General features: G+C 35.5%; 1 protein-coding gene across 2 annotated transcripts in view; it reads right to left on the reverse strand.

Annotated features, from left to right (window-relative positions):
- Nucleotides 1-12,629, reverse strand: part of LOC137641567 (procollagen-lysine,2-oxoglutarate 5-dioxygenase 1-like) — a 252,332-nt gene that overhangs the window by 110,108 nt on the left and 129,595 nt on the right. For both annotated transcript variants that reach the window (XM_068374256.1, XM_068374255.1), the window contains exon 9: nt 8,266-8,367. In XM_068374256.1, the coding sequence (XP_068230357.1) occupies nt 8,266-8,367 (102 nt within the window). The remainder of the gene's footprint in view (nt 1-8,265; nt 8,368-12,629) is intronic.

Genomic DNA, 12,629 nt, shown 5'->3' on the forward strand with positions numbered 1-12,629 from the left:
TCTTTTTGAGACTGCGGCCATTTTATATAATTTGAGGGTATTATACTATGTTCTGAGTGAGCTATAGGAGAAATACCATATGACAAATGGCCGTCTCAGAAGAAATTTTTTGTTTCTTTTTTGTCATCTTTCAATTGCTCATATTTACTACTTTTTACTTATTTTGTATTATAGGGTGATAAATGCAAAGATATTTTAATATCTATGTGGTTTACAGCACACATTTTCAAAGTACTGCTTACTTTAACAAATTAATTTTGTGTTTTTATTACCCCGTCACAAATTTGGTGTTTTTCGGCCTAAGACATTGAAAATTGGCATGGATGTTCCCATATTATCCTACTTCATCATCAAAATCATCATAAGAACTCAGAACAAGTGTACAGAATTTTATAAATTTTTTTGTTAATGTATGTATTTTTATCAAGTTATTTTCTAAAAATATTTATAATAAATAGTAAATATCATTCTTTTTTTCCCTTTCACCTAACATAGTAGTAAGGAATGATTAGTGACCAATGTCCAAGTTTCAGCTTGTTTTTTTATATCTTTAATAACAAGGGAGTTATTTGATCGAAAATTGAGGTCACCGTGCGGGTAACAGGTTACCGACGGCGGACTGCAAAGTTACAAGGAGAAAGCCATGGATATCAAATGGTACTTGAGATACTATTAAAAGGAGACAAAGACAGAAATTGATTGTTGAGACTTTTCGAGGAATTAATGAAAATTACAAAGAAGAGCATACCAAGTATTCCAGTATCGATAGTGAGGTCAAAAGAAAAGCCAGGAATTGCTGGAGAGAATATTTAGACAGGAAAGCAGAAGAGGCTGACAAAACTATGAATTAAGGGAGTGGGTATGGTGTAAGAATCGCTCAAAGAATAATTAATGAAATCTCTATGGGAGCAAATAAGAAGAACCATATACCCATAAAAAAGAGAGATGGGTCTGTTATAACAACACAGGTTGACGAAAGGCAAAGTTGGATGGAACAATTTATTGAGGCCATGAATAGGAGATACAAAGGGAATAATTTGATTGCCGAAAAAGACCTTGATGTGCCATGAATGAATTCAGTGTCTGAAGTCGAAGCTATTATTGAAAAACTCAGATGGAAAGTCCCTAGTTATGATGGAATAAGTGCTGAGATGATACTGGCTGAAAATGTAGTGACTCCCAGAATACTTACTAGATAATTTTGTAGACTATGGCATGAAGAGGAAAAACCTGATGAATGGGAGCTAGGAGTGGAGGCCAAAATGCCAAAAAAGGAGGCCTGACTGATTGCAATAAGTACAAAGGCATCAAACTTACGTCAGTTATCATGAAAATATATAGCCCGCTTATTCTAAAGAGACTAGAAAGAAAGATTGATGAAAAGCTGAGAGATGAACACGCAGGATTTCAAAAAGATAGATGTTGTACTGACCAAATTTTTATTTTAAGACATGTTGTACAGAGATGCGTAGAACATAGAAATCCATTTTTGATGGTGTATGTGGACTACGAAAAACCTTTGATGGTGTGCACCGGCCAATTTAATGAGGAGTCCTGCGTTATTAAGGAATTCCTCTTAAATATTTAAATTTGATTAAGTATGTTCATGACCATAGCAAATGCAAAGTTCATGTTAGTGGACCCCTATCAAAGGAATTTCCAGTAAACACCGGAGTACTCCAAGGGAGTGTGTTTTTTACTATGTTGTTTATCCTCAAGGATTTTGTAATGCATAGAACAGTTGGAGATGGTGGAGAAGGATTGGACTGGATTGGTAATAGGAAATTACCGGACCTAGAGTATGCTGATGATGCTTTCCCTATTAGCAGAACAACACAGGATTTGCAATGATTGGTTACCTGATTGCATGAAATTTCACATGAGGTTGTGTTCAAGATAAATAGAAGAAAGACACAGATGATGAGAATGTAATATGTAATGGAAGATGAAATATCACTGGAAGGAGAAAGGATAAATGAGGTAGAATCACTTAAGTATTTGGGAACTATGATCTCCAATACAGGGTCTTTTGAATTAAAGTTTAGTGAAATATTGAAAAAAGCCAATCAGAAAATGGCTAGGTTAAGTAAAATTTGAAAATCAGTTCGTCTGAAATTAAATATAAAAATCAGACAATATATCAATTTAGTGAAATCTTTTACTGTATGGACATGAGTCGTGGTATGGCAATGAAGCAATCTCCAACAGATTCAGCTGATTGAAGAACAAAGCCCTCAGAAAAATATAGAGTTAAATGACAGGACAGGATTAGAAGTGAAAATATAAGAGAGATTACTCAAGTGCCATATGTGGATGAGGTCATGGTGAGTGGTAGTTGGAGATGGTTTGGGCATGTTCTTTGCACTCCCCAAAAGAGATTGGTTCACTGAATGTTTATCTGGGCTCCACAAGGCCCTAGAAGAGTTGGAAGACCCAGGCCTTGGCTGAAAACTATGAAGCATGAAGTGGGAGATGATGAATGGAGAAGTATTGAATTAAAAGCTCAAGATAGAGACGATTGGCAAAATCTGACTGAGATCCTTTGCGTCAGTAAGCGTAGGAGGAGATGATGATGATGATAATATGTATGTATGTATGTATGTATGTATGTGTATATATATATATATATATATATATATATATATATGCATGTGTATATATATAAATATATATTCATATACACATATATATGCATGTGTGTATATATATATATATATATATATATATATATATATATATATATATACATATACATATACACATGTGTGTGCATGTAAATATTTGAGTCTAAATATATATAAAGATATCCTCATATACAGAATATATACACACAAATATATGTGTGAATGTATATGCATATATATGTTGATACACACATATACATTTACACATGTCCCAATCCAAACACATAATCATATATTATATCATATATATATATATATATATATATATATATATATATATATATATATACATATCTTCTTTCCCACCACCTACATTTTGGGGTCAGTTACCTGATGTGCCCTCTCCGATGCCTAAACCTCTTCTCTTCATATCATTCTTCCCCTTATGTCATCTAATTCTCTGCCTACCTCTGGATTCCAGCACCCTGCCTTAAGAGATTCCTTCCAAACCCTCCTCACTACCTCTCCACCATTCATTCACAACACGTGTCCACACCATCTCAGTCGTGACACTCTTATAACATCTGCAATCTTTGCTATGGCTGCTATGCTTCTTATTTCATAATTTTCCAATCTTTCAAGCAGTTATATTCCCATAATCCAACTCAGTATTCTCATCTCTGTTCTCTCTCCCTTTACTTCCTATTTTCATCTTAAAGCCCACGTTTCCGATCCATACATTAACACTAGTCTTATTGATGTCCTATAGATCTTGAATTTTAGCTTGATTGACATTTTATTACCACATACAACTCCTGCTACATCTGTCCACTTCCCCCAGGCTGCTTTTATCCCATTCTAAACTTCAGCTTCACATTCTCCCTCTTAACTTATAGTAGATCCCAAGTATGTAAATTGTTCCACCTGTTCCATGTATGGCTATCCTGCCCCTACCTTCCTTACTGCTCACCATAGCTTCAGTCTAATCCACATTTACCCTCAAACCACCCCTCTCCAAGGTCTCTTGCCACTCTACAACCTTTCTCTGTGAGTCTTCCTCCTTTTCAACGTTAATCACCAAATCCTTTACATACAGCTACTCCTACAACTCTTCATTTTTTACATCTTCACTTACATCCAAGATCAGCACAAATAAATATTGGCTTAATGCTGACCCCTGGTGTAATCCAACACTATCTTTAAAGGTTTCGGGTTTCTGTTTCCCCCGCAGCTGTAATTACTTTTGTCCTTGTTCTTTTGAACATCATCTCTACCATTCTAACCAGCTTCTACAGGACTTTCCTCTTCCTCAAGCACCAAAATATCACTCATCATGGCATTCTATTATAAACCTTCACTAGTTTTATAAATGCACAGAGGAGCTTCTGGTTCCCTTCTAGTTTCTTTTACTGTAACTGCCTTATTATAAAGATGACATCCATAGTCCCTCTCCCCCGCATGAATCCATACTGCTGTTTCCAAATTTCTACAATCTATCTCAATCTCTCATCTAGTACCCCGTAAAAAAAAAAAAAAAAAAAAAAAAAAAAACTTGCAAACTATCATTCCGCTAGTTACCACATTGCAGGACATCACCTTCCTGTTTAAATATAGATAGCATTAGAATCTCCTCCCACTATATATAAATATATATATATATATATATATATATATATATATATACAGTATATATTTATTTATATAATATATATACACACAGTATATGTTTGTGTTTTGTATGTGTTTATACAAAACACAAATTGTTCACATACTGTATAAGCAAAAGGAAGAATCTTTCACAATTTGCCTAAAAGTCGGATTTGAAAAGAACAGAAGAATCTGCCTTTCATTTAAATCATTTTTTTTAAATCTTTAGTCACAAAACAAAAACAACTTGAACGATAATTAACAACTTTATTTCCTTGCGAATACTGATGATGAAGGCAAAGTATAACCAATTTTCCATGAACTATCATAAACCCTTCCTTTTAGGCTCCGAGTAATCCAATATGACCGTAAGGTCACATATATTATCTATATTATATAAACTATCAAATCATGAATTTCAGGCGTACAGTTATAATGTTGTGAAGTTTCAACAAATTTCAGCCAATTGTCTGTTGTGCAATTTTGGTCTACCACGTTTATTGTTATCGGCCCGTATCATTATAATAATAATAATAATAATAATAATAATAATAATAATAATAATAATAATAATAATAATAATAATAATAATTATACATACATACATATACCAAGGCACTTCCCCCAATTTTGGGGGGTAGCCGACATCAACAAATGAAACAAAACAAAAAGGGGACCTATACTCTCTACGTTCCTCCCAGCCTGACAAGGGACTCAACCGAGTTCAGCTGGTACTGCTAAGGTGCCACAGCCCACCCTCCCACATTATCCACCACAGATAATGTAGGCCCTGCTGCTACCTCCGCGGTCATCTAAGGCATCGGAGGAAGCAGCAGGGCCTACCGGAACGGCGTCACAATCGCTCGCCATTCATTCCTATTTCTAGCACGCTCTCTTGCCTCTCTCACATCTATCCTCCTATCACCCAGAGCTTCCTTCACTCCATCCATCCACCCAAACCTTGGCCTTCCTCTTGTACTTCTCCCATCAACTCTTGCATTCATCACCTTCTTTAGCAGACAGCCATTTTCCATTCTCTCAACATGGCCAAACCACCTCAACACATTCATATCCACTCTAGCTGCTAACTCATTTCTTACACCCGTTCTCACTCTCACCACTTCGTTCCTAACCCTATCTACTCGAGATACACCAGCCATACTCCTTAGACACTTCATCTCATTCAATTTCTGTCTCTCCGTCACTTTCATTCCCCACAACTCCAATCCATACATCACAGTTGGTACAATCACTTTCTCATATAGAACTCTCTTTACATTCATGCCCAACCCTCTATTTTTTACTACTCCCTTAACTGACCCCTACACTGTGCAACCTTCATTCACTCTCTGACATACACCTGCTTCCACTCCACCATTTGCTGCAACAACAGACCCCAAGTACTTAAACTAATCCACCTCCTCAAGTAACTCTCCATTCAACATGACATTCAACCTTGCACCACCTTCCCTTCTCGTACATCTCATAACCTTACTCTTACCCACATTAACTCTCAACTTCCTTCTCTCACACACTCTTCCAAATTCTGTCACTAATCGGCCAAGCTTCTCTTCTGTGTCTGCTACCAGTACAGTATCATCCGCAAACAACAACTGATTTACCTCCCATTCATGGTCATTCTCGTCTACCAGTTTTAAACCTCGTCCAAGCCCTCGAGCATTCGCCTCTCTCACCACTCCATCAACATACAAGTTAAACAACCACGGTGACATCACACATCCCTGTCTCAGCCCCACTCTCACTGGAAACCAATCACTCACTTCATTTCCTATTCTAACACATGCTTTACTACCTTTGTAGATACTTTTCAATGCTTGCAACAACCTTTCACCAACTCCATATAACCTCATTACATTCCACAATGCTTCCCTATCAACTCTATCATACGCTTTCTCCAGATCCATAAACGCAACATACACCTCCTTACCTTTTGCTAAATATTTCTCGCATATCTGCCTTACTGTAAAAATCTAATTCATACAACCCCTACCTCTTCTAAAACCACCCTGTATTTCTAAGATTGCATTCTCTGTTTTAGCCTTAATCCTATTAATCATTACTCTACCATACACTTTTCCAACTATGCTTAACAGACTAATACCTCTTGAATTACAACACTCATGCATATCTCCCTTACCCTTATATAGTGGTACAATACATGCACAAACCTAATCTACTGGTACCATTGACAACACAAAACACATATTAAACAATCTCACCAACCATTAAAGTACAGTCACACCCCCTTCCTTCAACATCTCAGCTTTCACACCATCCATACCAGACGCTTTTCCTACTCTCGTTTCATCTAGTGCTCTCCTCACTTCATCTATTGTAATCTCTCTCTCATTCTCATCTCCCATCACTGGCACCTCAACACCTGCAACAGCAATTATATCTGCCTCCCTATTATCCTCAACATTCAGTAAACTTTCAAAATATTCCGCCCATCTTTTCCTTGCCTCCTCTCCTTTTAACAATCTTCCATTTCCATCTTTCACTGTCTCTTCAATTCTTTAGCCAGCCTTCTTTACTCTCTTCATTTCTTTCCAAAACTTCTTCTTATTCTCTTCATATGAATGACCTAATCCCTGACCCCACCTCAGGTCAGCTGCCCTCTTTGCCTCACGTACCTTGCGCTTTACTTCCACATTTTTCTCTCTATATTTTTCATACTTCTCTATACTATTACTCTGCAGCCATTCTTCAAAAGCCCTCTTTTTCTCTTCCACTTTTACCTTCACTCCTTCATTCCACCATTCACTGCCCTTCCTCATGCTGCCCCCAACAACCTTCTTGCCACACACATCACTTGCAATCCCAACAAAATGTTTTTTTACTAACTTCCACACCTCCTCTAAATTGCCAGTTTTTCTTACTTTCACTTCGTCATATGTCATTTTCAACCTTTCCTGATATTTACTTTTCACCCCCGGTTTTATTAGCTCTTCAACCCTCACTAGCTCCCTTTTACATCCACCTACTCTATTTCCCCACTCTTTTGCTACAACTAATTTTCATTCCACCAAAAAATGATCAGACATACCGTTAGCCATACCCCTAAACACGTGCACGTCTTTCAATCTTCCAATCATTCTTTTAGTTATCAACACATAATCCATTTATACCCTTTCTACTACTCTTTCATTTGCCACTCTTACCCATGTATACTTATTTTTATCTTTCTTTTTGAAAAAGATATATATATATATATATATATATATATATATATATATATATATATATATATATATATATATATATCACTAAGAGAGATATGTGGCCAAGTGGTAAATCACTGGAACCTCATTTCGACTTGGTCAGGGTTCGAATCCTTGGCCGACCAGAAGCTATTATCATAAAGTTAATTTCCCCTTGGCTTGGTTCTCTGATCCCGGAGTAGAGCGAATTCGATATTTCGAGGTATTTATGGCTGTTATATATGCACACGCACACGTACGCACGCACGCACACACACACACACACACACACACACATATATATATATATATATATATATATATATATATATATGAGAGAGAGAGAGAGAGAGAGAGAGAGAGAGAGAGAGAGAGAGAGAGAGAGAGAGAGAGAGAGAGAGAGAGATCAAATCTTTAGAAAATTCAGAAAATGGATTCCTGTCTGTTAAGAAGAACGTCTGTGCAATGTTTTTAAGGTGAAAAATCTAGGTACTTTGAATTCTGATATTCCCTTGTTCATTTTGAATTCAAAAGGCACTGTAGGCGAGAACTTTAAAAACCCTTGCGATCAACGTGCTTATTTTGTTTATTTCAACTGAAAAACATCATGACTGGCTACTTTGTTAAGCATATCCAAGCAAGCCAAAATTCATTGAAATATATCAAATAAAAACAGCAGCAACTGTTAATTCTGTCGTACCCTTAAGAATATCCCAAAGTATATTGATACACATGACATATATATAAATACAAGAAATGAGTTTTGGTCCCACCTGTTAGAAGCAACCAAAGTTGTGAACGTCTCTGGATCGTCCAGGAGAACTTGGGGCTCCATGACGACTAGGTAATCGCAGGACAATTCCACACATTTCAGTCTGGAAGAAATTTGAGAAAAACTATTGAAAATGAGATAACAAATAACCAAGATTCTTTCAATCTGTAAGAGAAAACAGGGAGGTTTAGTTGAATAAGCATTTTATGGTTTGTTTCAATCTAGAATAAATAAAATAAAGTCAATACTTTGGAAAGATTCTAATTTCATTTTAGCCTGGAAGAGACCCTTATTATGAAATTCCTTATTTTTTCGTGGTATCGACAAAAATACCGTTTAAAACCGGTTTTTAGTTTTACAATAGACAATAAGAAATTAAGCCACAAATAAAAGTTATAATGAATAATAAAACCTAGTTCTTTATATATGGAATAAAATTAGACAATATGAAAATCTGTCTCGCGTCCACTCTAATCTAATTAGGTAATTTTATTTTCTTTAATTAAATGTCACTTAATGAAAAAATATCTGCCGTCGGCGTATACATCAATCTCGTTGAATATCCCAGACTGAAGCCGACCTCGGTGATTAAGCGTATAAACAGTATACTATTATAACTATTAATCAGTATTATAGCTAAGCTGAAACCCTAGTAGAAAAAAAAAAAAAAAAAAAAAACAGTACGCTGTAGGCCTATGGGCTGCAACTTATCATCACAATTATGAGAATTACTCGTAATCTGCTTCACAATATTGTGCAACTTTCTCACGTCTTTTACGTGCTAATACGGGAGAAAATTGAAAAACCTTTATATTTTCCCATTTGTATTTTGTCTTTATGATTATTTCAATCTTTTATTTTTCATCTTTGTCTGTGAATTTCTAACACCAATTCCCGTTATTAAAGATTGATTCTTAGTTCATAGCATAAAAACTCAATAAATGTACATAACCAGACGGAAAATTCGAACAAACTATCTTATCAAAAGTTAAGCCTCACTTATTTCCTCATTTTAGCATTTTATGATCTCGAATTAACAGGTAAAATGATTGTTTATGTCTAGATTTCTACAGTTTTAATAACTTAAAGAGGAGAGGACATTTCCTTCCTGCGGGGATAGCAAAGACATTCTTATTCTTTTGATCTTTTCACTTCCCGTTCCACTTAATTTCTATGTAACAAATCCTATGTGAGCATCAATACTACGCGTATACACAAGAATAACAGTTTCAGACAATAAACGACGCATTTAAACCAGCCGGGGGTCAGCCTTTCGTTATATTTTCGTCATTTCTTAAGATAGAGACCTAATTGTTACTTCGTAAAAAGAAAATGTTGTGTGATAACGGCTATGGAATTTAATCTGTGAGGTATAATTAGTCACAACTCAAAAAATACTTTCCTATCACATATGGCGGTAAAATCGAGCCACGTTTACAAACGAAATCAATGCATTATATAAACACTTTTGGCAGGTCAAATTATCAGATAGAAGAAGTGGTAAGAGCAAAAAGTTCAACTTTCACAATTCATAAAAATGGCACAAGACCTTAGCCGTCTGGCGCAAGAGGCAACACGTTACAATAAGGTCAAAAAGCCAATATAGGGAAAAATCCAAGTCTCCTTGATTCAACATCACGCTTATTTGGGTTTACCTGAGCATCCCCTTCGAGCTGGGAAGATCAGTGTCAAAAATTGATTGGCAGAAAATGTGGAACGAAAAGATACCGGAGGAAAAGGTAAAATGAGAATAAAATTGAGTCAAGCGTTGAAAATACGGTTCTTGATTTAGCAATTAGAAAACTTTACGGTTCGCATTTGATTGTTTAGGATAAAAGTTTATCCAAGAACTAATCTTTGTATCTTTTTTTCTTTTTTCTATAGAAACTGGCTTAGCATTTCTGCACGAGTTTCCTTATAACGAGTTTAGAAAGGGTATTTTAGAAATACATGAAGCGAATGAGAATGACAACACCAAAAAAAATTTGGTGACTACTTTTCCAAGTACTATCCCAAAACTCTTCCCAATCTTCTCTTACAAATAACGGTAAATAGGAAAAAGAAATATAAATATTAATGAAAAACAGTTGGTGGAAAAAAGTCACCACAACCTTCACATGTCATGGCAAATTGGCCCCGCGCTTATGTAAAAGAAACGAGGTTCAAAACATTTTTATGCAGGTTGGCTATGCATCTTCAAGTCTGAAGATGACCACGATAACTAACGAGAACCGTCAAGTCTAGTTAACTCCAGTTTAGTGCTTTGATTGGGAGCTATCTTTATACTACATGGCGGAGAACTAACTGTTTCTGTAGAATACATGATAAAACCGCCGTGAACAAGTGCAAATGTAGAAACGATAATAAAGTTTCTATGGAAGAATATAATATAAAATATTATAATATATATGTATATATATACATACATATATATATATATATATATATATATATGTATATATATATATATATATATATATATATAATATATACGCATATATGAATATATATATTATACATACATACATACATATGTATATATATATATATATATATATATATATATATATATTATACATACACACACATATATATATATATTATACATACACACACACACACACACATATATATATATATATATATATATATATATATATATATATATATATATATGTGTGTGTGTGTGTGTGTGTGAGTGTACGCGCGTGCTCACGAGTATATTTAATAATAATTAGTTAGCATAAGAAATAAAAAAGATAAGAGCTGGCACGGAAAAGCTGTTAGCTGCATAAACACACACACACATATTATATATATATATATATATATATATATATATATATATATATATATATATATATATATGTGTGTGTGTGTGTGTGTGTGTGTGTGTGTGTGTGTGTGTGTGTGTGTGAATAAAGTATGTATTTATATGTGTGATTTATTAAAGGTGAAGCATTACCAAAACACGATTAAATAAACAAAAAAATAAATTTAATTAAGAACCTTTTCAAATTGCTTCTACCAATTCAAAATTGGGTGTTGCCTTTATAATATGTCAGCGGCATTCCACTGACCTTCATCTACAGTTAAGTAAGCATAAAATTGGTCTTCTTAATTTATCCAAAGTCATCAATTGCATCGGCTACATCCGAAGAATTCAGAGCCAGTATTCCAGCAGAGAGAGATAGAGGGACCTTGTTAAGAAGTTGTGAGAGGAACGGAGAGGAAGAAAGCTGAATAAAATAGTAACATTGAGAGGGGATGTTTGGTCCTTTCGCTTTGCTTCAAACCACATGAAACAAAGAATCACTGGATTTAGGCTACAGAATTATTTACCGACAGTATCTTGTTGAATAATGTAATGTTGTACTCTGCGACTTCCATAATTAATTATTTCCAATATTGTGAACGAAAAAATATTATACACTCAAAAATTGTATTGGCTTTAAAATAATTTCTACGATGATTTATACCCTTTCTCTTCAAGGGCAAATCAAAGATTATTTTTTTCAGAATGCTTGTACGGACATTTTGGACTCGTTAACCTCCTGTATCTCTCAGGTAAATGGCCTGCTGCGTCCATTCAACGACAGACTCCTCGCTTTTAGATTGTGTGAACAATATTCCCAAACTAAGACGGAACAATTACGACATAAGCCTCTCAGTTAGCAGGGGTCTTTACCTGTGCATACTGGTAATGGGGGGATTTACTGATACATTTCCCAGGAGTGTCTCATGCATGAAGCTCTCACTTCGCATGGGTTAGTCGCATGCTGAAGGGATTTCAACATTTTCAGGGGGATATCCATTAAGGAGCAAAACATTGGAAAGAGATCATGGCAAGAGAATAAATTCATGTGTAATACTGAGAACAAATACATCATCATCTGATATTATCATCTCTTACGCCTATTGACGCAAAGGGCCTCGGTTAGATTTCGCCAGTCGTCTCTATCTTGAGTTCTTAATTCAATACTTCTCCATTCATCATCTACTTCATGCTTCATAGTTCTCAGCCATGTAGGCCTGGATTTTCCAACGCTTTTAGTGCCTTGTGGAGCCCAGTTGAAAGTTTGGCGTACAGCTTTTGGTTCTTAGGTTACTTTTAAATTGGATTTATGGATCTGGGCCATGAGGCCTGGCACTGGAGCCAGGGAGGCCATTCAGACCTATGAACAAGTGGGGAAAAACCTTGCAGTTGCACCATGGGGGGAGCTATGAAAAATTGCAAAGCAAGATGGGACAAAGGAGGTAGGAACGGAGGTCTAGAAGAGGGCTAATAAGTGAGCACAGTTACGGGGTGGAGAGATACTGCAAAGACCTTTAAATAAAACCTACAGTACACCCCTTTGGATGCAC

This window comes from Palaemon carinicauda, chromosome 5 (assembly GCF_036898095.1).
Source record: "Palaemon carinicauda isolate YSFRI2023 chromosome 5, ASM3689809v2, whole genome shotgun sequence".
Lineage (NCBI taxonomy): Eukaryota > Metazoa > Arthropoda > Malacostraca > Decapoda > Palaemonidae > Palaemon > Palaemon carinicauda.